Below are 27,661 nucleotides of genomic sequence, written 5' to 3' on the forward strand. Positions count from 1 at the left end.
TTTGCCATGATTAATTACTTTCATCCTCTATACCATCTGCACCACAATATGATTGCTCTGTGCTGAATTTACGCACATAGTACCTTCCAAGATTGCAGTAAATGTGTTCCGCTGTGATAATATTTGATTGGACAAAAAGATGTTGCTTTGGTGTTAGTTTTTATATGTTTGCAATTTTGTTTGTATGCAGTAAAGGAATTAAACATCATGACATGTGAGCCATTCAATAAAAATGACTTCATAACAATTCAGGTGTATTGTCAAATGCATTTCATAGCGTGCAACGTGCTTACTAATTTCGAGTTATTTTTGTCCACTGCTATAATATATATGAATGGTTATTATATTACTAACTTGTTATATTGTTTATTTAAATTGATTGTAGGAAACTTCTGAACTTCTTACCCAAGTTGAAGTTGAACAAACTTTGAGGAAATTGTTGTTTCCATTATGAACGACAAGAACGATTGGCTGAAGGTATACACTTGCGTTCTAATGCAGTTGATGACAGTGAGCTGCGGAAGAGAGAGACATATCTAGAGACACAAATCAGGCCATCTATATTTTTGACTTAACTTATTAGGTTAACTTAGGAGGTTTGAATCTGATATTTATGTATTTTGACATACACTTCAAATTTTATATATAAATTTATATTTCTAGTTTTAGGAATATAATTAATATGTTAATTTTTGTGTAGTTTATTTGTAATCATAATTATAGTTGTAATTGTTATTATAATATAAAAAATTTGGTCCACTACATTCTTATTGGAATTTATAATTTGGCAATAATTTTTTTTATAAATTACAATGGAATATAGTATTGCAGTTTGTAGGTATATCTAAACTCAACAATTATCCAAAATATTACCGATAAAAATTTTGTCGTAGACCGTCAGTAAATCGGTCAAAGCATGGCTCTAGTTTTCCTGTTAGCAACTGAACATGGTTGCAAAATCGGTTGCTAAATGTTGCGACCACGTTTGCAACCGAATAAATGGACGCAATATCTGCAACCTATTAAAAAAGAATCCGGTTGATGAATTTACCAACTTGCTACTTAGCGACCGAATGTGTTCAGTCGCTAAATGGCAAATTTCGGTTGCTAAACTGTGTTAGCAACCGAATTAGCAACCGAAATTTCGGTTGCTAACTCACTGTTTTCTTGTAGTGGTTGATAAATTAGGTCAATTTTAGATGCTATTATAAAACACAAATATTTGTGTTCTTTATTCTGCACCAATGGCATAATAATTCGTTCTTAAAAAGGATTTCATGTTTTTTATAATTTAATAATAGAATTGGAGATTAATATTTATAAATTCGTGAATTTTTTGAATTTTTTTTTGTCTAATTCATACAAAAACACAGTATATATTTTTTTATTTTTTTCACATCCCAACATATATTTGTGATTTATTACTGATAAAATGACACACGTGTGAAGTATAAATGACAAGATTCATTACTGAGAAGACAGTTTGATGAATTATTTTTCAAATTGATCCAATTTATCAATGTTAGGGGTAAAATTGCTCTTGGCTTCCAACATTAGGGATAAAATTGCACCATTTTAGACGTTAGGTTAAAATTCTGATCCAAAATGTTAGGGGTATTTTTTGCATCTTAACCCTTATTAGTTTTAATAATTCAATTTAGTTATTGCATTAGGGTGGCCAAAAAGTTATATATCCACTACCATTCACTAAAATTCAAAAGCAACAAATGGATGAAAAGAAGCCCAATTGATGTTCTGACCATCTTCTAATTTCTTTGTAAAAAGCCCGAAATTAGATGTCTTGGCTCATGTTACAGTCCATCTGTTTTTTGTTTGAAATTTTCCCTAGTTTTAGTTAAGGAAGATTTTTAAAAAATAAAAGAAGATGGGGCTCAGCCCCAATCTTCTTCTTCGAGCTTCATGTCTGCCATGGGTGGAGGGGCTCCCAGCCATGGCAGATTAGGGGCAGAATCACACAAGAAAATCTTTACTTTGAGTTTGCTGATGGTCGGAGGATCGGCTGATCCTCCCCGCTCCCTCTAGCTCCGTCCCTAACTAACAGCAACAGCAAACATCTTACTGCAACCACAAATAACTATTAACTAACATGCCCAATTGGTGAAATACATAATTTCATACTTAAATTTATTATGTTATGCAGTTTAACACTTTCAATTTATATTTGGATTTATTGCATACTTAGATTTATAAATTTTAGACCCTCAACACTCTTATTTGCTGAGTTGATAGATTTCAAAGCTGATATAGTATCATCAAGTCAAACTTTGATCTAAACATGTTCCATGCCATATCAATAAATAAGGATATCGAATGTTTAAAAATATTAAATTCAGGCGTGTAATGGTACGAGTGTAAATGTTGTGTAATTATTAAACATGTAGTATTCAATAAAAAGAAACATATAGAATATAAGAAACTATATTCATTAATAAAAATAAATCAATATATTTATAATGTAGTTAAAGGTTTTCTTAAAACTAATAAAATATAAATTCCATGATTAAAATAATTAATTTATCCTTAGTATATTTATCTTTTTTTTAAATGTAACTTCATTAATGAGCCGTGGAACGACAAAAGTTTAATACAGAAGGAAGAATAACTATCGGGATAACATCAAAAGTGAATGAAATAGCATATTGTGAGGTCGTTCTTGCTAGAACATGAGCTAAACCATTTTCTTGCCTTCTAATAAAATAGATAGAGAAGTCATTGCTTTATACCAAAAGAGATTGTAACTGATTAATGATGTCCCCAAATTCTGAGACATCAGGATTTACAGAATGGACTGTCTGATATGTCACCTAGGAGTCCGTTTTGAAGATGATTGATGTTACTCTAAGCCAATAACCCAATGCATTGCTTGTAAAGCGCCCAAGCTTCACCCTCTCGAACCTCTATCAAACCTTTAGTCGTAGTTGTCCGAGCTGCCATGAGGGATCTGTCCGATTGTCGAGGGGCAACAGCAAAATCGGATTTTTCGAGGATCGTAAAGAGACTTATATCTATGCAGTAGGAAAGAGTGTTCGATGGTGGACGGTGCCACACCCTATCACAGAGACACAATGATAGACCATGCCCAGGAATTCCTCGCCTCTGATGCGCCTGCTGCCACTCCTCCAGACTCCACAACCTTCCGGTGACAATAACGTCTAATGTGCTGATCGATTGCTGCCACATGAGCTTGTTCCACGCCCGCCACCAACTCTAGAGTAAAATCATGAATTTCTCCATGCTCCTCCTATCGAAGGACCTACACATAAGAAAAAATAAATTTGTAAAATTTGTCGCAGCCACTACCTTCTAGTGAATGAAATCAAACTAACCCGCTTCCTACCATACCACTTGCACCTTAGGACACAAGCAAAACAGATGCCACATGTCTTCAATATCTAAAGAACACATCATGCACACATACCCAATGTCGACCCCCCGTCTCCTTAGTCTTACCCGAGTAGAGACACAGTCCCGAACCAGGTGCCAATAGAAGTAGTGGACCTTAAACGGAACAGAAGTTGACCAAATCACCCGCCAATTAATCCCCATCGACATGAAGCTTATGGTCATCAACCAACACATCCATGGCAAGCTTATAGGCGCTTTTAACAGAGTAGAAATCATTCTTCGAACCATGCCAAATTAATTTATCTTGATATCCCGTAATTCGCACAATGGAGCGATTGATGGCAGTGATATCTTGCTCAGAAAAGAGTTCCTCCAGAAGCTCCAAGTCCCATTCAAAAGAATTAGGGATGAAAAGATCACTAACCTTTAAATTCTCCAGACCTTCCACCACAGGTGAGGTAATTTTTTAAAATTGATCATCCATTAGCCACCTATCAGTCCACATATTAATTGACTAACCATTCCCAGTCTTTCATCTGATTCCTTGTTGAATCAAAAGTTGAGAATGCTAGATACTCCGCCAAATAAAGCTAGGTGAGTGCCCTAGACATTCTTTCAAACAAATCCCCATTTGGATAATATTTGGCTTTGAATACTTTACTAACAAGAGAATCTGGAGATGACTGAAACCGTCAGCCTTGTTTTCCCAATAATACTAGATTAAAAGTAGTGAAATCCCTAAATCCCAATCCACCCCTATTTTTGGAAATGCATAATTTGTCCCATGCTAACGAGTTGATCCCATGAGTACCATCCTTCTTATTTCTACCTCTGTGACATCAAGATTCTTGATGTCGATCCCCGCCATGGCAATAATGCTTTTAAGTTTTTCGAGCTCTTTTTGCATTGCCTCGAGTTTAGCCTTGAAGGCTTTATCTTTGATCAGGAGTTCCTTTTTTTTGACGCCCAATGCTTCCAAGTTCTGGGCTTGGCCACTATCTCTTAGCTGACCGATCGAGACTCTGTCGACCATCAATGGGTCCTTTGAGGTTTGGAATTTGGTGTCCTTCTATATGGGGAGGGTCGTCTTCCTTATTTTGCTTGGAATGATATAACTGGAGCTTGATCAATATCTCTTGTGTTGTGCGGAAAGGGAGTTCAAGTGTAACATCCCTAAAACCCTAACATATGAGTCTTACCACATTCATATATGTTTTCATGATTGAATACCTACATTTTAGATTCATCTCATTATCATTAGAAGTTTCATATGTATAATGTGATTACTATGCGATTAGTAGACGATTAGTGCGTCGTTAAGATGTAATGATTGGTTAATTGAGTTAGGACTTAAATGAATGAATAAATATGAACTTAATTGATTAAATTAGACTTTTAGAGAGCTGAAATAGAAGTTTGTGAGCAAGCACCTCACTAAGCATGAGGTGTCACCCATGGTAAGATAAATTACACCTTTTCATTTTTAAAAGGATGTATAAGACTCCATCCTTATCATTTTCAGTCGTATTTTCAAAGAGAGATGCAGAAAACCTTCATATTTTCATACCCTAAACCCCTACAAAGAAAACCCTTCCATTTTCTTCAATTTTCAAGTCAAACAAGTCAAGTTAGGAAGCATAGTAGAAAGACACCAATTGAAGGTTAGTATGTTGTTTTAGCATCTTTTCTATGAGTTTGAGATTCTGAAATACCTAGGTATGATGATAGGATTTGTTGTGAATGATTTATGATTGTGTTTGTTAAGTTTTAGTGTTGTTTAAATTAGTTATAGGTTGTCTAAATGAAATATATGCATCAAGTGCCCTAAATAGAAATATAGGGTGCTGTTTTCAGTCATCTTGTGAGATGTTTCTCATCTTGATATTGTTCGAATTTGGAAATATATAAAGAATAAACTATTTTCATATATATTTTAAGAAACTCTTTGTAAAATATGTGACTTTAATTTAATATATAGAGGAAGAAAGCCTTAATGGAGCATGACTGCCTCGAAATTGAATGTCATATGAGGCAGACATGTTGATGTAGCATTTTGAGGACCTTAGGGTTATAATTTGGGAAAGTTTATTCATGCAAAAGTGTTCCTAACTACTTGAAGTATATGTGTGTAAAAGTATTTGGAAATCCATTGTGTTTATTGTGAGTTAGGTTGAGTGAATTATGGTAGATGCAAATCTGGATAGTCTGTTTCCTGGCTGGAAACAGGATAGTATCATTTTGCATGCCATATATTGTGTAGAGGTGGTATTAATGTGAATTTTGGATATGTTATACCCATATATATTTAGTTTTAGTAGATTTAAGAAATAGGGCATTTGGATTCATATAAAGAGAGTTATGGCAGAATGTGTGCAAGTAGGTCGGTCATGATGATCTAAGACAAAAGGATTAGATTGCATGAACTTTGTGGAGTTGGTGTCTTATAAATATCATATAGCATGCATTAGTTTACATTTTAATTAAGTTTATATTAAGACTAATTATATAAATGTTATGTGAAATTAGGAGGACAAGGTGCAATTGAATGCACACCCGATCGTGTAGAATAGATCAAACGAGTGCGATAGTAAGCATATTGCTTATATATGTGTATGAATGTATTGTGGCTTGTGACTTGTTGAGTGTGATATGTGGTTGAATCTGATGTGGATGATGTGAATAATGTGTGAGTGTTTGTGATACATTATGATAGATATGAAAGTGATATGATTGAGTAAGTTGCAGTGTTATGAGTACAACTGTGACATGTTGAGCCTTGTGCACATACTTGAACTGAATACTGGTTGGATAGGAAATGAATATGAGCTTGCTTAGATGGATATGTGAGCCGGAAGCACATGCGTTGAGATATATGCGTACGTGAGTTGAGTTCAACTCCTCCATAGAACAGATGATTGTATTCCAAATTTAGTGAGTTGGGATATAGATTGGGCCCAAGGACCATTTTATATATATTATCTAAGTATAGCAGGACCCTTACTTACTAAAATAAGCATTACTATAATAAGTGAAATAAGTGAATATCTTTCCATTGAAAATTCTAACTTGGTAATGATGATATATTTCGATCTGTGTTCTTTACATTACTTTTGTATTCATATATGTTTAATATGTTTGTTGAGTAGGCAGCTCATCCCTTGCCAACATATTTTTACAGATTAGGTGGAGTTCTTCTTGTTTAAGGTCGCACCGGCAGTGTCAGTCCATTCTCGCATAGGCATTTTAGAGTATTTTGATGTATTTTTGTTTTGTAAATCCTCTAAATAGGATAATGACTTAAACATGTATTGTAAATTGTAAATGTTTTCTCTTATGTATAATATGTAAAGTTTATATGAGATTGAAATTGACATAGAATGAGATTAATTTAAGAGTAAACTGGAAACTAAAGGATATAGTTTTATGAATTAATATGATTGAGATTTGAAAGCATGTTTGTAACTGATGTTGTGTGAGATATCGTGTGATCCTATTGAGGGGGTTACATCAAGACTGGTATCATCGCACCAGGTAGATTCATTTCCCCATTGATTAGGTGTCCAGATCTTTCATTCGGCTCTTTGGGATCTGTTTTGCTTGTGGAAGCAGCTTCAAACAGTGTGGTGTTTGGTTGAGCAGTTGGTATTTTAGATTTATTCACATACTTGAATGCCTCCTCTTGTAGGAAAATAGACAAGCCTAGGCGCAACGGAATTATAAAATTTTATCTATTTTATCTATTTCCCTTTTCCAAGATCTGTTAATTGTTATTTCATATAAAGAGGAATAGAACAAAATACCTTTATGACGATCTATCTACCGTTGCAAACGAAGTGCCCACAACTTCAAAAGAATAGAATTTGTCAACGAATCTGCCCCCTACCCGAACAGACCTTCCAGACCTCCGAATGAAAATCCCAACAATGAAAACAAGGAAGAATATGTCTAGAAGCTCCTGTCCAAAAATCGTGATGATCCGACGGTTCAATCTCCGGGAATCCGCGAAAATGTGAACTGACCTGATGTAGGATGAGCAAAACGAATTTCTCCTTTTGTTTGTCTTTTCTTCTTTCGTGAGAACAACAAAACAAACAACACAGGAAATAATAACTAATCAGTAATCAACCTTAATAATAGCAATCGCAATGATTGCCTCTAACAAAAATCGATACGAGATCAAAGAGAGAGTAAGAAATAATGTAGATTAGCTGAGACGAAGACGGAACGGTTCCTCCTCCTTTCTTATTGTGTTAGGCGAAATATGTAGGCTAGATAGTCTATTTATAGACTTCTCAAAACCCTAATCCTAGTTATGTTAGGTAATTAATTAATTAGAATCTTATTCGGAATAGGATTACTAATTAGATAATTAAATAAACACTTTATTATTATCTAAATAATAACTAATTATATCTAGATAATATTATTAATCAAATTAATAATTTAATTATTGTTAGGGATAATTAATTAGAGTTTCAATCACATAAAAACTTCTAATTAATATTATCAGATAATACTTTAATTTAATTTATAATCATAATCTAATTATAATTATTAAATCAAATTAATATCCCTATTTAATTAATGAATTTCGGCTTATATATTGTGTCTCACTAATTTACACTTTCGTCCTCCGATTCCAAGTCCCATATGCGACCCATTAGGTCCTTTATTGCCACTAGCCGTATATATCCTTTGAAATTAATTCATTATGATTAATTCCAACATATATATAACGGAATACCGTCGCGAGCTGTTACTAGCAGAACCTATGATATTCCCCCAGAGCAATTAAGAAGTCAGGATGATAACTGACGTTAACCTTTCTGCATTAGGTACAGTATAATACGATCCTTCATCAACTATATCCTGTCGGTCAATTCCTTATAACCATGGAATGTGTCAAGGTTACATATAACGAAGAGTCTGGTTTTACTTGTACAGGTTGAATTCACTCTGAAAGATAAGTTAAGTGAAAAGTTCATTTCTACTCTTAACTCTATCACCTTGCAAGGATTTCAGTCAATTCACCACAAGCAGCCATTTGGATATATCTCCCACTTATCGGGAGTGACGAATGCTCAATCTGACATTAACTATTTATTTCCTAAAACAATTGTCTATAGGACATAAATCCCAACACCTCTGTCATTGACCCGACAGATTCAACACGCTTTTTCTTCGGTTATTCTCTAGATCTCCGTTGTAGGGAGTGCACTAGTGGAAGAAGTTTCAATGAAAAAAATGAGCCAACACTGTATCAATCCACACTCATTGTACTAATTTGAGGTGGTTGAATCCAGATAGTCCACGTGTTAACCTACAACTAACATTGAAGCAAAGTCAAAGGGAGGTCATTGTATAACGAACCCGCTTCGATGCCTAAGCGAACTTATGAAAAATCCTAGAGGATAATCATAATAAGTAAATAAATATTTAATGTAAGGTTAATGTAAAAGTGAATGAATCCGTTTACCACAAACTAGACTTACTCTATATATCCCGACGTTGTGCTGCAGAAGATGGTTATAGATTGTGGAGCAGGGTGAGCCACGTGTCTCTTGTTGATAAGAGGATGCCAAAATATCGGACCCTGATATCCCTCGAGGACACTTGGTCCGTGATTCCCGGGATCAGATGTGATTGTGGCAATAATTGGATCTTTGACTCGGTATAGTGAGGCTTCCTAAGTCAAACTTCTAATACATGGTCGTTTTGTTATATTTAGCTGAGAAGACACTACCTATTTTATTTTTTGAGAGTAGATTCAGACTACTACGACACCACATGTCAAAGTTGTATTTATTTGGTATCGTTGTATAAATATAAAATTGATATTGTTAAAAAAGTGTGCACTCTTAAAAAATGATAAAAAAAAAATTAGAGTTTAACGCCGGAAAAAAAGAGAGAAAAAAATAAAGAAAATTTCAACAAAATGCAGATTTAGCTCTAAGTATAAAGTTATGCAAGTTTAACCCTAACATTTTCAAGCAAGATCAATTTTAGCCTTACGTTATTGAAAATTAGAAAAAACTAGTTTGACTGATATTTAACTATGTGTTCAGACTTTCCAAATATCAATAACGTAGTATATTTAGTTTTTAACATTTTAATAGATTTTTTATAATTTTATTAGGAATACTAATAATATCTTTGACATAATTGATATTTAAAAGTTTGATGTGACAATTAAATCAAACTTTTCAAAATTTCTATAGCGTTGTGCTAAAATTGATCTTACTTGAAAACCATTTTATATGTTAAGAATTGAATCATTATGGTTGGCTATAACCCAAAAATAAATAAAAGAAGGGCTAATTACTAATCTAGCCCATTTGAAGGGGTCAATTTACATATCTAACCCATTTTGCTTCCATCTCACCAAATTAGGCACTTTCATCCACTTTGGACAAAAATACCCTTATTTCAATTCACCTTCTTTCTTAGATTCTCAACGTCTTCTTCGCCACCCCAAACCGATGAAAAGACGGTGGTTTATAGAAAGAAGCGATTATGTTTCGTTCAACCTTTGAAGAATTGGACAAATTATAAATCTAGCCCAACTAAAGGGGTCTATTTACATATCTAATCCACTTTGCTTCTATCTCACCAAATTAGACCCTTTCATCCATTTTGGACAAAATTATACTTAATTATATTCGATCGATCCATCTGCTCCTGCTCCAACTTATTCTTCTTCCGATTCGTCCGCTTCTTCTTCTTCTTCTTCTTCTTCTTCTTCTTCTTCTTTTTCTTCTTCGTTTCAACTTCTTCTTCAGTTCATTTTCTTCATTTTCTGATACCAATCGTTAGCGATTTTTGAGATTATTGAAGTATTATGTTCAATTTCCCGTAGAAATTGTATGTTTTTAGCTTATACGTCTGCTTTTCTCGTTGGTCTTGCCTATTTCTTCATCTGTAACGGTATCGTTTCAATTTTCTCTATTTTCCTACATTTTCCTCCATTGTTGTCGTATTTGTGACGAAATTTTTCGCATTTCGTCACGAATACGACAACAGTTGTCGCATTTCATCACGAATGCGACAACATTTGTCGTATTTCGTCATGAATGCGACAACAATTGTCGCATTTCGTTACAAATGCGACATCACAGCAGTTCAATTGTTAGATTTTTTTTTCTTTCTCATTTGTTGAGCTTTCCATCCTAATCCTCTTTCACAGACACTAATTCTTCAGGGCTAATTACTAATCTAGCCCATTTGAAGGGTCCATTTACATATCTAACCCACTCTGCTTCCATCTCAACAAATTAGACACTTTCATCAACTTTGGACAAGAATACATTTATTTCAATTCACATTCTTCCTCAGACTCTCAACGTCTTCGTCGCCATCCCAAACCGATGAAAAGACGGTGGTTTATAGAGAGAAGCGATTATGTTTCATTCAACCTTTGAAGAATTAGTGTCTGCAAAAAGAGGATTAGGATGGAAAGCTCAATAAATGAGAAAGAAAAAAATCTAACAATTGAACTGCTGCGATGTGGTATTTGTGATGAATTCGTCACAAATGCGATAAGAGTTGTCGCATTTGTGACGAAATGCGACAACTGTTGTCGCATTCTTGACGAAATGCGATAAATTTCATCATAAATGCGACAATAATGGAGGAAAATGTAGGAAAATGAAGGAAAATAAAATGATACCGTTAGAGATGAAGAAATAGGCAAGATCAGCGAGAAAAGCAGACGTATAAGCTAAAAACATACAATTTCTACGGGAAATTGAACATAATACTTCAATAATCTCAAAAATCGCTAACGATTGGTATCAGAAATCGAAGAAGATGAACCGAAGAAAAAGTTGAAACGAAGAAGAAGAAGAAGAAGAGGACAAAGCGGAAGAAGAAGAAGTTGGAGTAGAATCAGATGGATCGATCGATCCAATAGAACTAAGGATAATTTTGTCCAAAATGGATGAAATGGTCCAATTTGGTGAGATGGAAACAAAGTTGCTTAGATATATAAATAGATCCCTTTAGTTGGACTAGATTTGTAATTTACCCATAAAAGAAAGAGATGAGGTACCAAAATAGGCCTAAGGTTTTTGGGGAAGTACCAATTTAGGCTCAATGTTCAAAATAACATCAATATAGGCTTAACGTTTACAACATAATATCAATTTAGGGTTAACATTTACAAAATAACATTAATTTAGGCCTCACGTACAAAATAGCACAAATATAGACTTAACGTTTACAAAAGGCTTAATGCTTCTCCAGCCCCCTTAACTTGTCCAAACTGATCATTTTACCCCTCCAACTCATCGAATGTCTTATTTACCTCCTTAACTCCATAAAAATGGTATTTCTCACCCCCTTAACTTGTCCAAATTTATCATTTTACCCCTTCTCAACTCATCGAATATCCTATTTACCTCATTAACTCCATAAAAGTGGTATTTCTCACCACTTATGATCCTATTTACCCTCTTAACTCTATAAAAAAGGTATTTCTTATCCCTTTATAGTAGTAAAAAAAGTTGAAAAAAGAAAGAACGAATAAAAAAATACAAATAACAAGAACATTAATATAAACAAGTTAAATACATTATATGTAGGAATAATGTACTAAAATAGACCTATGATTTTTGGGGAAATATCAATTTAGGTTCCACTTACAAAAGAACATAAATATAGGTTTAACATTTAAAAAAAATTATCAATTTAGGCTTCGATAACGAATTGTAAGGGGTGAAAAATACCACTTTTATGGAGTTAAGGGGGTAAATAGAACATTCTATGAGTTGGGGGGATAAATGGACAAGTTGAGGGGTGAGAAATACCACTTTTATGGGGTTAAAGGGGTAAATAGAACATTCAATGAGTTGAGGAGGTAAAATGACCAATTTGGACAAGTTAAGGGGGCTGAGGAAGCATTAGGCCTTTACAAAATAATACGAATTTAAGCTTAACGTTTACAAAATAGATCCAATTTAAGCTAAACGTCATAATTAAATTAACCATATTATATTCTTTTCCTATTAACTTTATATGTTATCTTTTTATTTAGTTCTATTTTCTTATTTATTATAATATAATTAATTAGTTTTTCTTGCCCATTAAGATCTTATATTTGTTTTTCATCAAGCATTCCATAACTTCTAAATTCCATGACTCATGTAATATATGCAAACTAAAAGTAATTGAATATCCACAATATTTCGAACACTGACAAGTATCAATATTATTTTAACTAGTATTCGGAATATTGTGGATATTCAATTACTTTTAGTTTGCATGTATTACATGAGCAATGAAATTTAGTAGTCATGGAATCATTGATGAAAAACAAATATAAGATATTAATGGCAAGAATACTAATTAATTGTATTATAATAAATTAGAATATAGAACTAAATAAAAAGATAACATATAAAATTAATAGAGAAAGAATATAATATGATTAATTTAATTATAACGTGAAATTGTATATATTTTGTAAACGTTAAACTTATATTGGTGCTATTTTGTACGTGAGGCCTAAATTGATACTATATTATAAAAGTTAAGCCTAACTTGATATTACATAGTAACGTTAAATATATATTAGTGCGATTTTGAACTTTAAACCAAATTGGTACTTCCCCAAAATATTTAACCAGCACGGGACACTATCTTCTAAGTTCTTAGAGTTCTTAGAGAGACTCTCCTCTTTCTCTCTAACTTTCTTCTCATTTTTTCTTTTTTCTTCTCAGATCCCGTCCTTACCGCTATCCACCGTCACTTTCTCCATTGTAGCTCTCTAAACAGATCTAGTTAGAGGAGGAATTTATGTTTTAGTCTTCGTTTTCGTTTTAAATTACTTTTTCTTGTTCGTTTGAAATCTATATTTCTTCTTGAACTTCTATTTCCGTCAGATCTACAACTGTTCGCTATACTTCTTTCTTTTAGTCTTTTTTCGGTCTTAGCAAGAGCGGAAAAGCTTCATGTTGTCCGTAGATCTATAGATCTGCGTGGTTGCAAAAACAGAAAGGACTCAGATCCGAACATCCGGAGGAGCCTAAATGATGAAGCATGGATTACAGAGGTTTTTCAACGGGACTTGACTTACGAGAAGAATATGATTTCTATGTTTGTTGTATTTTTACCTTTTATGGTTATTATTGCTCTTTGTAGTCTTATATTACTCTTTGTAGTCATTTCTCTTCTCTTTGTGGAGCTTATACTGACTATAGTCTGTATGGGTTTATTTTCGTGCTGTATGTTGTACCTTTTATATCAATGAAATGAGATATGACATTTTTATAAAAAAAAAAAAATATTTAACCAGTACCTTATGTAAGATTGCTGCTAAACTTAACAGCTTTGTAGGCGCGTGAGAAGCACTTGCCAACCGCAGTTTCCAAGAATATTTTTGACGGGCTAGTCACATTGTTGGTCATAAATCTCATTTGCCCACCGTTTTAACATTTTTGGCATTTCAGTTCTTGGATCTCTCCTTCCCTAAACCCCATTCAATCAACCAACTGCTGAAACTTAAATTCGACTTCCAATGTTCTGATTGAAAATTAATCTTCGTCAATTGTTGTTTCTGCACTGAGCTCTATAAGAAATTTCTAATTCTCTTGTTTTTTTTGTTTGTACTCCTCTTTGGAGATACTTTGCTAGATCTGTGTCTGTAATTCAACTATGAACATTCTATAGGATCCTATTCATTCCATTGGAGCAGATTCAGTTCTGGTTATTCAATATGATTTTAGATCTTTGCTCGTTGCTAACGTAATATGGATGTTGGATTGAACTCCCTAATGCGCTTTTGGAGTATCTGTTGTTTCTCGATGAGATTGAGCGTGTTTGAAGGGACCTGATTGCTGCATAAGCAACCAACTGTATTATCGTTCTGTTTAGGGTACTGTTTCAATTAGTTTTAATCACTGGGTTTTTGTGGAAATGATGTTTTGGAGGGACCGTGAGAGGGACAACAAGGAATTGAATGGCGGCCCACCTTGTGGGCAGGTTCGAGTTCTCGTCGTTGGCGATTCAGGTATTTTTACTCTTTCTGGTTCTCTCCAATCTGTTGCTTAATAGGCCGGTTTTTGCATTTTGGATTAGCATTTTGTTCTTGCCAGTATACTTTTTCTGTTTTACTTGAATTTGAATGAATCAATTCTAGTGAAAGAGGCATAGAAAAAAGATTGTATTTCATAAATTCCGTTGCTACGTGGATTAAGTAGTTTGATTGTTCGTTGGGATTTTCTGGTAGGGATAGTAGTGGAAACCTCTTCTGAACTGAAAGTATTGCTGCCTAATATTTCAGAACTCATGCAAGATAACTAAAATTTAGTGCATATATCTGGTGTCTGACAAATATGTGTATTGGGCTTTGGATTGATCACGTATTACATTACATGCGGGTGACACTTGTTTTAGGTCCTTAATTGGATTTGAGATCTGAGGGTGTTAAAGGGCAACATTCATGGAATTAGAGAAAAAAATCTGACACTTTGTGCTTCAGAATGCATTGCGTCGTCAGTCATTGTATATAAGGCTTTATTACACATCATAATACCAAATGCTAAAAAATGCAGGCTGTAAGTCAGACACTTCTAGAATGATGGAATGCAAGGTGGAATCTGGTTCATGTCTTTTTGTTTGTTGCGTGTTCCTGATTTTGTTCAAGTCGTTTCCTATTTTATGAACCTTATAATCCTCCTTCATATGACATTAACATCGTTTCTAATATTGATATTGCTTAGGTGTTGGGAAAACTTCTCTTGTTCATTTGATTGTCAACGGTTCTTCCGTTGCTCGCCCTCCTCAAACAGTTGGATGCACAGTTGGTGTGAAGGTAATGTTCAACTCTCTTGGTTACCTAAATGATAACTGAGGAGAAATATAAGAGGTTCAGGTCTTTATAAGTTGCTTACTCGTATTTCTTTTCAGCACATTACCTATGGTAATTCCGCTAGCTCTTCAAGCAGCCTCAAAGGTGATTCTGAGAGAGATTTCTTTGTTGAACTTTGGGATGTGTCAGGACATGAGCGTTATAAAGACTGCCGGTCCCTGTTTTACTCCCAGATCAATGGTAAGCGGCAATATTCTTGGTACACAACGTTACATGTTATTGCAGAAGTGCTGATCAAACTTTTGACTCCTAAATTTCTATGGATTCACCATTTATTCAAATTGTCAATCCTTCGTTATGCTAGTAAGGTGTGTCCATTTGCTCTTGTTTCCAGTTAGATTTTATTCACTGAAGTACTTGCTACACGCTTCCTGAGCTTTTTAGGCTAGTGCCTTGCAAAGGGTACCATGTTACACATTCTGAGTAATTAAAACTGAGGCACTTTGGCACCAAAGGGAAGTGGATCATTTCAGAGAACTCTTCCCATTTCTTATTTGTATTTTAGTAAAACCAATATTTCTGTGACCATTTGGAGTCTAATCTGCTGAGTGATTAAATAGGAAGTTAGTTCCATAAAACTAGATACAAACAGCCACATGAGTGAATTATTATTATTATTATTATAGTTATTTCATGTTTTGTTTGACTAATGGTAGAATTGATTCGTAACATCAAAATTGCACATGTAACTCTCCTCCTTGTACAGTAGTTTTACACTTAATTCCCCTGTTATTTTTTTCTCATAAGAACTATTTTGAACTTCACACGTCTTGCAACTTGCAAGATGTGACATCTAAGCCTATTAGTTACAGTTCCACCTTAAACTTTTCCAGGAGTTATTTTTGTCCATGATCTCTCTCAGAGAAGGACAAAAACAAGTCTACAGAAATGGGCATCAGAGATTGCTGCAACTGGGACATTTTCGGCTCCTCTTGGTTCTGCTGGTCCAGGCGGTATTCCTGTTCCGTATATTGTTATTGGAAACAAAGCTGATATTGCTGCAAAAGAGGGCTCAAGGGGAAGTAGTGGCAATCTTGTGGATGTAGCTCGTCAGTGGGTTGAGAAGCAGGGCTTACTTCCAGCTAGCGAGGAACTTCCGCTGACTGAGAGTTTTCCTGGAAGTGGAGGCCTCATTGCAGTAAGGATTTCAACTTTATTGTTTGTTTATTTTCCATTCTCTGGCATGTTAATATATGTTAGATATTAATTGGTGTGGAGTATATTTGTTTGTACGCTAATATCTGGATGATACAAAGGCAGCTTTGATTTCTGGGTTCTGTCTTCTTTTCTTGATATCTAGAAGGGCTTGGTCCTCATTTTTATTTTTATTTTTCCAGTTCCTTTTATTTCTTCATGTCTTTTTCCATAATTATCATCACGTTCATCTTGTAAGTCTTTCTATGTCCTTCATGATGAGCCCTTTTTCTGGGTTCTCTGTCTTGTTTTCTGTGATAGCAACTTTCTTTGGTATCCTTCCTTTCATCTTTGCTCTTAGACTTCCTCTCTCTCTCTCTCCCTCTTTTTATTTCAGATTCTTAAGGGGAAAAGAGAACAACATGATTAGATGAGAGAACAAAGATGTCTAGAAACTCATCTTGTGTTTGAGGCCATATGCCAGTCAACATATAGAAGGCAAAGATGGTGCTATTGATGCATTATTGATGCAACTAGATGGAACAAACTATGAAATATTTTCAACTATACTTTTCCTTTGAATATCTAACCATGTTGAGTATGTAGTGTGAAATACAAATGGAGAAATTAAGCTTTGATGCAATTTTTTTTTTTTAATGCTTTTTGTATATATACTATTGGGATAAGGTCCAAATTTTCCCCCAACATTTTTGGGGAAGTGCAGATTTACCCCTTACCGCACGAACTGGTAAAAATTTACCCTAATGTTTCCAAGCAAGATTAATTTTGTCCCTAAGTAATGAAATTTTTTAACGGACTTGTTTAATTGTTATTTGACGGCTACTTCTAGAGGTTGACGTATGCATATCGGATACTCTGGTGGTACGGGATCCGCCAAAACAAGTATCCCATTTTTTTTATTTTAATTATGGTGATATTCGGGGATAGTTTCAGAGTTAATTAGATAAGATATAGGGTTTTTTTTTTAAATAACTTTACAAAAATAGAGTGGTTAACATATAATTTTTTTCAATATAAATCCCTAACTAAACCAGCCAGCATCCATCCTGTTATTTGCAAAAAAATAAATAAAAAACTAAAAGCTAATCAATATTAAATGTTTGTAGATGAAGATCCTGAAAATGTCTTAGAATAGTCTTTAGACTTGGTAGTTGGTAGTTTGAATAGTTTTAAAGTATTAAATGTTTCTGTCAGGATTATGAATTCTGACGGTAAGGATTAGAACAGAATTAGAGAAATAGGGGAAGAAAAGAGAGAGATAGGGAAGAAGAAGAAGAACATAGAAGGATTAACTTGATATTTGTTCATTGATAGTTTGTGGTAAATGATTCCAGGACCTAATATAGCAGCTGTGCTAAGCTGAGGTCAGCAGGAGGTACAAATACAGCTAAAGATTCTACAGCTGTCATAACAAACTAGCTACAGTCCAAATAGGCTAACAATATGATCCTAAATGCAAAACAGCAGCTAATAGAAAATAACAACTAGAAAATTAACAATTAAAGCATTAAACTACTAACAGAATAACTAGAATTGTTGTCACCTTGAATTGGCAAATACCCAATCAGTCCTTCCTATATTGATACGTGACAATACTCCCCCCTTTAACACATTCTTGTCCCCAAGAATGTAATGAAGCAGTAAATTGAGCTTGCCAACACAAAATTGCTTTTATGACTTCCCAACTACTCTCTAATGTGTGAACCATAAGAAAGTTCTTCAGTCCACATTTGCTATACAGGTGAACATATTCCTCAATGCAATCAGTTCCAGGAGCAGAGAGCATAATGGATTGCAGTAGTGTCAGTAATGTTGATACTTCATGTATGCTTGTTAGAGTTGGAGTAATAAGATCACATGTTGGAGTTGGAGAGAAAAGATCACCTTCATCCATTAGAATGCTTAGATTGTAGAGGGTAGACGTTGCTGCCCCAACAACCCTCTCACTTCCTCCTAAGAGCTTCACCAATGACAATACCCCTTTCTCTAGAACATGCTTGACCCCGAGAATATACAAAATAAAGAACTTCCCCCATAATTGCTTCCTTCTCTCTATCTTGAAATCATCAACTGTTAATTTGTCTCTGGTTGCAACAGCTCCAAAAACTACCACAGAAATTAGGAACATTGGAGAAGTATGAGATTGGTGTAATTTGCACCACAGGTAGTAAACTCCACACTCCACATAACTGTCTTTTAATCCTTCCACCAGTATTGGTGCTTCCCTTTCCTCGATGTTTCCATGGCCTATCCTCCCATTGGCACCCTTTCCCAATGTGCAGACTTCATTCCTGGATGTTAAGGCAACCATGTGATATGCAATTTTTTTAACTGAAAGCTTATCCTCTACCCAGCGCGATAGCTTCTCATTAGTATCAGGATTTCCGAGTTGACTGTATACAATACTCACCATTGTCAACACCTGCCCGGATGTAGTCAAGGCAATAGCTAAACTATGTTTGCAATCAATCTTCTGAAAGTTGTAGTCAATCGACGCTAGCACACATGTTGGTTGAAGCTGAGATTCCCTATCTTGATGTCCTAGTCTGTTGTTGTTCCCATCACCCCAGCTAAACAATTTTCTAGAGGAAATACTTGAATTAGGCTGTGTGACAATAATCTCCACAACTGCAGTATGCCAGACCCCACAAGCAACAACAATTGTCCTCAAACCTGAGAAAGAGTCTACTGCTCTAGTGTATGCAACAATTTCTCGGCTACCATGACCCAAGACACCAAATGCAAAACGTTGTCCTTTTGATGTTACCAAGGTTGTATGCCATGGACTACAAGTTACTGAAGCAACTTGAAGTCCTTCAAGCGGGTATGAAATTTGCTTATATATCCGGTGGCTGACATTAGTACCATGACCAAGAATTCCAGCACTATCTGTACCATCTCCCCTTGTATATAATTGCCCAGCCATGGTAACAACACAACTGTGAAGCTCCCCACATGCAATAAAATCAACATTGGTAACTACTAAAGATTCAATTAAACTAGGTGGAATAACATTCTTAGCAACACCATGTCCAAGTCGTCCATCAGATTCTTCACCCCAAGTAAATACTTCTACTAATGCATCACAGTCATCTGGTGCAGAATCATGATTGGAAATTCTTAGGGTACTAGAAACACTAACCCAAAAATCACATGAACCAATTCCTATAACTTGCATATTTGTTTTGTATTCTAAAGGCCTATCGGAATTTGGAGAATTTTTAGGGGTTTGCTGTTTGACCACCAGAGGTAGATTGGTTTCAAGCCAGATTTTCAGTTGGGTTGGGGTGTTTTGTGTACAAGATAAAGTAAGTATTGGAGATCTGAAAGTTGGCGTAGGTTTCGGATTATTTGGGGATTTGAAAGGTGGTTTAGGTTGCAAATCAGGCAGATAGTAAGGATTAGTAGTAGAGGGGTTTACCTTCTTCATTTCAAACTCAAGAACTTCCATAGTAGTTGTTTGTTTCCGTTGGTGCAGCTGCTCAACGATCTCTACCGTTTTTCCTTGCAATTTGAAATTTGCCAGCTCCAATTTATGCTCAGACTTTTCTTCAAACACTTGGGGTGCAACTGAAGAAGGATCTGTATCTCTTTGAAATTTTTGAATCAATTGAAGCAAGTTTGATAATGATTTGCAGATTTGTTCATCGTTCTCTTGTTGCTTCTTGCAAAGCAGTTTCCATTGTTCATCAAACCTTTGCTGCCGCTCACGATCCTCCCTGAGGTACCGTTCCATTCGCTGTTCAAAGTCTTCCATGGCCGGAGGAAAAATGTCTCTGATACCAATGTCAGGATTATGAATTCTGACGGTAAGGATTAGAACAGAATTAGAGAAATAGGGGAAGAAAAGAGAGAGATAGGGAAGAAGAAGAAGAACATAGAAGGATTAACTTGATATTTGTTCATTGATAGTTTGTGGTAAATGATTCCAGGACCTAATATAGCAGCTGTGCTAAGCTGAGGTCAGCAGGAGGTACAAATACAGCTAAAGATTCTACAGCTGTCATAACAAACTAGCTACAGTCCAAATAGGCTAACAATATGATCCTAAATGCAAAACAGCAGCTAATAGAAAATAACAACTAGAAAATTAACAATTAAAGCATTAAACTACTAACAGAATAACTAGAATTGTTGTCACCTTGAATTGGCAAATAGCCAATCAGTCCTTCCTATATTGATACGTGACAGTTTCTTTTTGATGAATTAATGACTTATGAATGTGATTTGTGGTTTTGTAATGACTTAAGAATGTTGTTTATGGTTTATAATGACTTATTATGAATGTGATTCGTGGTTTATAATGACTTAAGAATGTGATTTGTGGTGTTCTTATATATATAAAATTTGGCATATTCCCGCTGTACCCGTATCTCATATTCTTTTTTTAAAAGTTGTTTTCCGTACCTGTATGCGTATGTGTATCGGTGCTTCATAGATTATGTCTAAAATATGTATTAGTGTTACTAACAAGTTACAAACAACCTCCCAAAATGCCCACAACTAAGGGCAGTTTGGCATTGCTCTGGCCAACAGAACCTGCTGTGGGGGGAAGTGGTGTGGGAAAAAGCCTATGAGTGTTTGTTAAAACCACAATAAAAGTTCTAAAGTCAAGAAATAAAAAATATAGGCTTAATACCTCCCCAGCCCCTGAACTTGTCCCTTTTTGTCATTTACCCTCTATTCTTAGTGGCCAACCTTTCAGCCCCCCAAACTCAACAATTGTAACACATTTAGCCCCTTTTGTCTACATGGCAGTGACAGGGCACATACGTGCACCAACATGTGCCGTGTCACTGCCATGTTGGAAAAAAGGGGCTAAATGTGTTAAATTGTTGAATTTAGGGGGCAGTAAGGTTGGCCACTAAGAATAGGGGGCTAAGTCACAAAAAAGGACAAGTTCCGGGGGCTGGGGAGGTATTAAGCCAAAAATTTATAATATTAGGTTATATTGAAAGTTATGACTATTTTTATCAAAAAAGAAAAAAAAAACAATATCAATTTTCTTAATAAGTTGTAAAAGCTACTTTTTCCAAAAGCAACAAATTGTAGCTTTTTCCTGAAAGCAGTTGTTTTCCCATCTTTTAAGCTAAACAGTTTTGCATTTACCAAACGCTGCTTTTAGCTGAAAAAGTTGCTTTTAGGGTCTGGGAAAGCAAATGCCAAATGCACCCTAAGTTTGACACATATAAGTTAATTACAAAAGAAAACTGATAAAGTGTCTAAAATGTTTACTGTGTTACTAGCACAGTTACTAACAACCTACCGAAATGCACAAATCTGTTTCAGTTTATTGACAAACTTGTTTGTAAGGTCTGACGTGGCAGTCAAATAACGGGTCAAATAACTGTCAAACCAGATATTCAAATTTTCCGTTAGGGGTGAGATTGATCTTGCTTGGAAACATTACGGGTAACATTTTGTATGTTAGGGTAAATCTGCACTTCAAGAAAAATTTGGATCTTACCCCTATATCATTTTGTAGATAAATAACATAAAATATCTGAAAAGTTGCCATCTTGGATTCTGGCATGAGGGATTCGATGATGCATGTGGTAACTTTAAAGTAGACAAGCTTATGCATTTTAAGTACTTTTGCTTTAACAAACATAACAATTTTGGCTCATGGATTCTCGTGATGAAAAACATAATGAATAAGGCAGTGGAAAGTGGCTTGTTCATTTTGCAGATGTATTTACTATTCACAAATTATCCTTTGTTCCATTATCATTCCGTAGTTGTGCTGGTAATCATATCCATAGCTCTCCAACTTCTACTGTAACATAACAATCATATACATTAAATTTGTACCAACAAACTCCTTCAACTATAATTTTTTGTACGCATTGCCCTTTTAACTAGAATCCATTGAGTTAAATTGCTAGACATGAGGAAATGCTAGACCCAGTTAAATATTTAAATATGATCACAATGTATCCAAAAATGCTGTCACCCAGTCCCAACTTAGAGTCTAATGACTTTCCCTAAATTATAGTTTTTATCTTATAAAGCTGGCATTTCTGGTGACTCAAATCATTCGATTCTGGCTAGAAGGACTATGCATCCAAAAAAATTTAAGTTGGCGCAGTGGAGTTTGTTGTTAGAAAATGAAGTTAGTTAATAGTTTTTTTTATGTTATAATTCAAAAAGTTTGAAGGATCATGGGTGTAACTAAATCTTACTATTTATTTACAATCTTTTGCTCTATTATTCAGTTTGTTGAGGAATTTAGAACTTCGGTATTCTCATGGTTAGATTTAGATGGCCATTTGGGAAAAATAGCGGCTCCTTGTTATGGGACGTGAAGAACTTAATACCTATCTTGATAAACTATAAAGTTAAGGCTCATTTATGAGAACCCTAAGGTATTATGGACTACATTTTATTAAAGATAAAATTCAACTCTGGTATTCCTTTCCACTTAGAACATGGCTTAAACAGTAATACAATAGCAGTGCTAACTGCTAAGAGATAGATTATTATTTGAAACAAGTAAAACTTAACTAACTAGTCAGAACTAAAAATGAAATTGAAATCAAACTGAAACCTATCTGATTTGCTTCTATTCAAATTCAAACTCATGTAATATGCTTGTAGTCCTTTTCTTCCATGAGTAGGATGTGTAGTAACAGTATTAGCCCCTTCGAGGATGTGTTTGACCATAAGAACTGGGGAATATTTTACACATTCATGGAAGAAGAAATTCATTCATATCCCCTATTTCAAATACCTCATTGGCTATCCCTTCCAACCAAAATAACTGTTTGAATGGATATCTCTTGTTATAAGGTTCATCACAATTGAAGCAAAGCCATCTGGCTCTCTTTTCTTCAATTTCAGCCCTATTTCTGCAAAATTAGGATTTGAAATTTTAGATTCCCACTTCCTGACCATTACTCCTTTCACACTACGTTGCCCAGCTCATAGTCTTAGGTGGCATTTGATAAAACTGAAAATTAAGTGCTGAATATTATAAATGCAGAAAGTATTAAATAGTGTAATTATTTGATAAGTACTAAAAATAAGTAGTAAATTTAAAAATAGTTGATAATGTTCGACTTAAAATGTTAAGTTAAATATTTTGACTTATCAGAATATGTGATTTTTTTTTTTTTGTTTGTCTTAACTAAAATTTTTAAGTTATCAAACAAGCTAAAAGTCAATAGGTACTTGATGCATTAATTTTAAGTGCTGAACTACGTTATCAAACAGGCCTTTAGTTGGATCTACTGGTTGTTGTAGCTCCAGTTCCACAGCAATAGTTTCTTTTAATCTGCTAATAAAAATGTTTCATCTTATTCTCATGTCGAGGTATTTGTGTGAGCCACCAAACTTCGAATCAGCTTTGCTATTCCTTTACTGTACGTTCGTTTCTTTAAGTTTAACCAATTCTCCCAACTTATTGCTGCAAATAGCAGAGGGCCAAACCGAAGGTTGAAGTGGTTTTAGTATCTGTCCATGTCAAGTGAGTTGGTCTCTTTCAAGTTTGATGAACCAGAGTTGTGCATCGACTTCTTGGTGGAAAGAAGCAAATCCGATGTTTTTTTTAGGGGTGCTTCGATGACTAAAAAAAAAAAAAAAAGAAGCTCATAATGGCCGCTATACTAACCCAAAGGGATCAGTAGACCCATCAACTCGATGGACATCCAATTTAGAAAATTTTAGTAACCATATTACATCCTTCCTGGTGTCTGTTCTTGCCTAGGACCTTGTTGATTGTGTGAGCTGCCCCCTTCTCCACCTTTGTTGAACGAAATAGTGGGTAAATTCTTCTATTCTATCCGAGCTATTATTGCTTATTTTCTACCTTGTCTAGATAAATTATGTAGCAATAAAGGCTTGGAACTGCTTCTGAATTGATTTGTTTCCCCATATCCATTGGCTCCAATAGCATTCTGTTATAGGGCCCTGTCCGGCTCCTAAGACTAAGCTGGTTTATTGGCTTTTCTAAGGATGTTTGCTGTTCTACCGTTATATTCTAGCTTGATAATTTATTCGGTTTGGGCTCATTAGAGAGAACTCTATGAACTCAAAAACTATATTATAAAGACAATTCAACTCTGTTATTCTTTTCCACTTAGCAGGCAGCAGCTTAAATAAGACTATGGACTTACTGCTAAGGGAGAGAGTATAATTTAAAGGGTAAATTCCAAAATAAAACCCTGCGGTTACACAAATTGTCAAACGCATGCCTGTGGTTTTTTTTTACGACTTAGAGATGACTGAGGTTCCTCGCATTGCTAAAAACGAGGATATTCTAGTTTGACACTAAAAATGACAAAATCATCATTATTGGAGCTTTCTCTCTCTAAACATTCAATTTATCTCTCCTCACCAAAGAACACCCAAATGACCTCAAAATGAAAATTTCTATTGATTAAAACAACTTCAATTCTTGGAAATTTTCATTTTGAGGTCTTTAACTGTCATTTATAGAGTGTCAAACTAAAATATCATCGTTTTTAGCAAAGCGAGGAACCTCAATCATCTCTTGGATGCAAAAAAAAAAAAAAAAAACCACAGGCATGCGTTTGACAATTCGTGTAACCACAAGTTTTTTTTTTTTTTTTTAATTTACCCTAATTTAAAAACAAGTAAAATGCCAACTAATTAAATGAGAACTAAATTCTAGTTCTTATTCAAACTTATCTAATCTGCTTCTAGACCTTTATTCTTCCATGAGTAGGATGTCTAACAATGTGAAGAGTATTTAGGACAATTTTCTTTGAATCATTATCAAAAGCAAGGATTGCACTTATCTTTGCTCAGATTCTTCATTTTTTTTATTTGAACTTTTGGATCTACTTCTATTTCACTAATGTTTCTTTTTGCTTGATTTTATATTTTATTAGCCTTCTCCTTTGTACATCTTGCGGCTAATAGGAATATCCAAATTTTTGTTTCATAAGTCTATCACCTATTACCTGCTGGAAAATTGAAGTGATACAAGTCCAGTTTCTTTTGATGTGAGAAATTGTATGAATATTAGTTGGCATAGGTCATGATTAAACTATTTTCTTCACCCAATTAACTAAATGCACGTTAAACAGGATAAGTTCCTAGCTGGTTTTGGTGAAATACTTCTTGATCAGTGAACTGGAAAGAGCTATTTTTATTTTATTTTTAAAATATTCTATAGAAGAATAAATTTCATGAGGGGAAGAAAAACAAGCCTGAGTAAATTTTGGCAGTAACATTTTATATTGCATATGGCTATGCAATATGTATGCTAGGCCTACCTCTATCTATGTTGCACGGAAATGGAAACCGGAAATGGATACCAGGAAACGTTATTTTTAAGAAAAATTAGCTAGGAAACGGTAATGGAAACGGAAAAACGGAAACGGACACAAAACGCATAAACGCTAACAAAGAAGAGTTTCCGTGCAACATAGACCTCTATGTTAGGGATTCTAGAAATCCATGGCTTTACAACATTATAGTATTTGGAAATTCTTTCTGTCACCTTTTTTAATTGTCCTGTTAATATTACACATTTTGGAATGGCGTTATAAGAAGGATAAGTGCATCCAATGGAAAAAAAAACATGGGAGTCCATTTTAATAGTTAACTACTTTCCTTAGCTTATTTGTAACCAACTAGTGGTACATGCACTGGAGAATCACTGAACAAGAATTTGATAATCAGCAGAGTATTTTTTCATAATATTACATATGGATGACCATGTTTGAAGTGTATATCCATTTTATCTTTTCTGTGTACAAATAAGATAGTAGTTAAAAAAGTTATTTGTATGAACCAGCAAAATGATCGTTGAAATATGGACAGGCTGCAAAAGGAGCAAGATATGACAAGGAAGCTCTGATAAAGTTTTTTCGCACGGTATGTGTAGATATTTAATGTGGTGTTTCTTTGCATGCTCCTATGTAATTATTTTCTTAGACTGGACCTCCTTTTCTCAGTTAATCAGGAGAAGATATTTTTCTGATGAGATGACTACCTCCGGTTCCAATCCATGGTCTGTTTCTCCAGTTCATAGAACTGTGCAGCGTTTAGATGAGAATTCAAGTGATGATGATCAATTTTACAAGAATACACGGTATGTTATGCTGAAGACATACCTTTTGTACTTCATTTTGCCTATTAAGGAATTCCAGAAGAGAACCATGCATTACCATTTCTAACTTTCTAAATTTTAAATTGTTTTTGATGTTAATTGCAATATTGTCATTGCCTTGTTTTCAATTTCTTCAATCTTATTATGGCAGAGAGAATTTGAAACGTTATATTCTATTGCAGATTGTGTTAACCAAATTTGAAGTTCATCTCTATTTTTCTCATAAACTTTCTTGCGAATTTGTCTACATGATGTAATACTGTCTTCCAAATATCATAATGCCAGTTTTACAAGTCCAGAAAATCGATACTTAATGAATAGAACAATATACATAGACCTCAAAGTATTAGATAAATGCTTAAAAATTAAAATGATATAAGTTGTCCACCAAAACTCGTTGGTTACCTTTTGATCTTATTGCGCAGAATAATTGTCCTGATGATTTTCAGAGTTTGTTTGCTGAATAATGTCAACTGTTATTGCAGGGTGGCAGGTGATCCATACAAGTACAACATGCTTCCTCCTCTTCCGGCGCAACGCAATCTAACGCCGCCTCCCACACTGTATCCTCAGCAGCCAGTTTCAGTGAGTGAGAATTATAGCTTTCCAAGATTTCCGTTGAATGATTCCCAAGAAATAAACAGCTCTGCCAGATCAAAACGTGTGGATATTAATGTGTGATGAAAACGTTATATATGAAATCTTTTATCTCATCATGTATTGTTTGTGGACTAATCCAATTGATTCTTTACTATATACTAGGGGTGCAATGAAAGGGTTTGTTTGGGTTAGTGAGAGTGGCAGTATGTTTACATAGTAATTGTATATTTGATTTATTCATCCAACCTCAAAATTACAGGCATTGATTCTCAGTGGCTTTTAACTATCTTATACACATTTATTTTCAACAATAGCGACATAATTTTTCCCTTGTGACTTTACTTGGACAGTAATTTTATTGCATCATTTATGTTAATTATTGCAGATCAATGAGCTTATATATATATATACATGTGGGGGATTTTGGGATTATGTTTTCGCTGTATCTACATACAACCAATCATGTTATTTGAGCTTGTGTGGAGACAACAGAAAAACATTCACCAACTCACATTGGCGGATCCAGGAATCGACGTCCGGGGGGCTAATTTTAGTCCGATTATTGGGAGTAATTTTTCGAAGTCCTACCTGTTAGG

The 27,661-nt window shown here is 34.6% G+C and overlaps 1 protein-coding gene across 1 annotated transcript; it reads left to right on the top strand.

Moving 5' to 3' along the window:
* Positions 1-13,760: 13,760 nt before the first annotated feature.
* On the top strand, positions 13,761-27,401 carry LOC136229297 (small GTPase LIP1). Its single transcript, XM_066017987.1, has 7 exons — positions 13,761-14,371; positions 15,084-15,175; positions 15,271-15,412; positions 16,066-16,370; positions 26,177-26,230; positions 26,311-26,447; positions 26,951-27,401. Exons 1-7 carry the CDS (start codon positions 14,278-14,280, stop codon positions 27,144-27,146), a joined length of 1,020 nt encoding a protein of 339 aa, XP_065874059.1. The 5' UTR covers positions 13,761-14,277; the 3' UTR covers positions 27,147-27,401.
* Positions 27,402-27,661: the final 260 nt, after the last annotated feature.

The sequence above is a fragment of the Euphorbia lathyris genome, chromosome 5 (assembly GCF_963576675.1).
Source record: "Euphorbia lathyris chromosome 5, ddEupLath1.1, whole genome shotgun sequence".
NCBI lineage: Eukaryota > Viridiplantae > Streptophyta > Magnoliopsida > Malpighiales > Euphorbiaceae > Euphorbia > Euphorbia lathyris.

Coding starts and splice junctions, on each gene's coding strand:
- LOC136229297 (XM_066017987.1), top strand. CDS start 14,278: ATGATGTTTTGGAGGGACCGTGAGAGGGACAACAAGGAATTGAATGGC. Junction 15,413..16,065: donor GTTTTACTCCCAGATCAATG/GTAAGCGGCAAT, acceptor AAACTTTTCCAG/GAGTTATTTTTGTCCATGAT. Junction 16,371..26,176: donor GAAGTGGAGGCCTCATTGCA/GTAAGGATTTCA, acceptor AAATATGGACAG/GCTGCAAAAGGAGCAAGATA.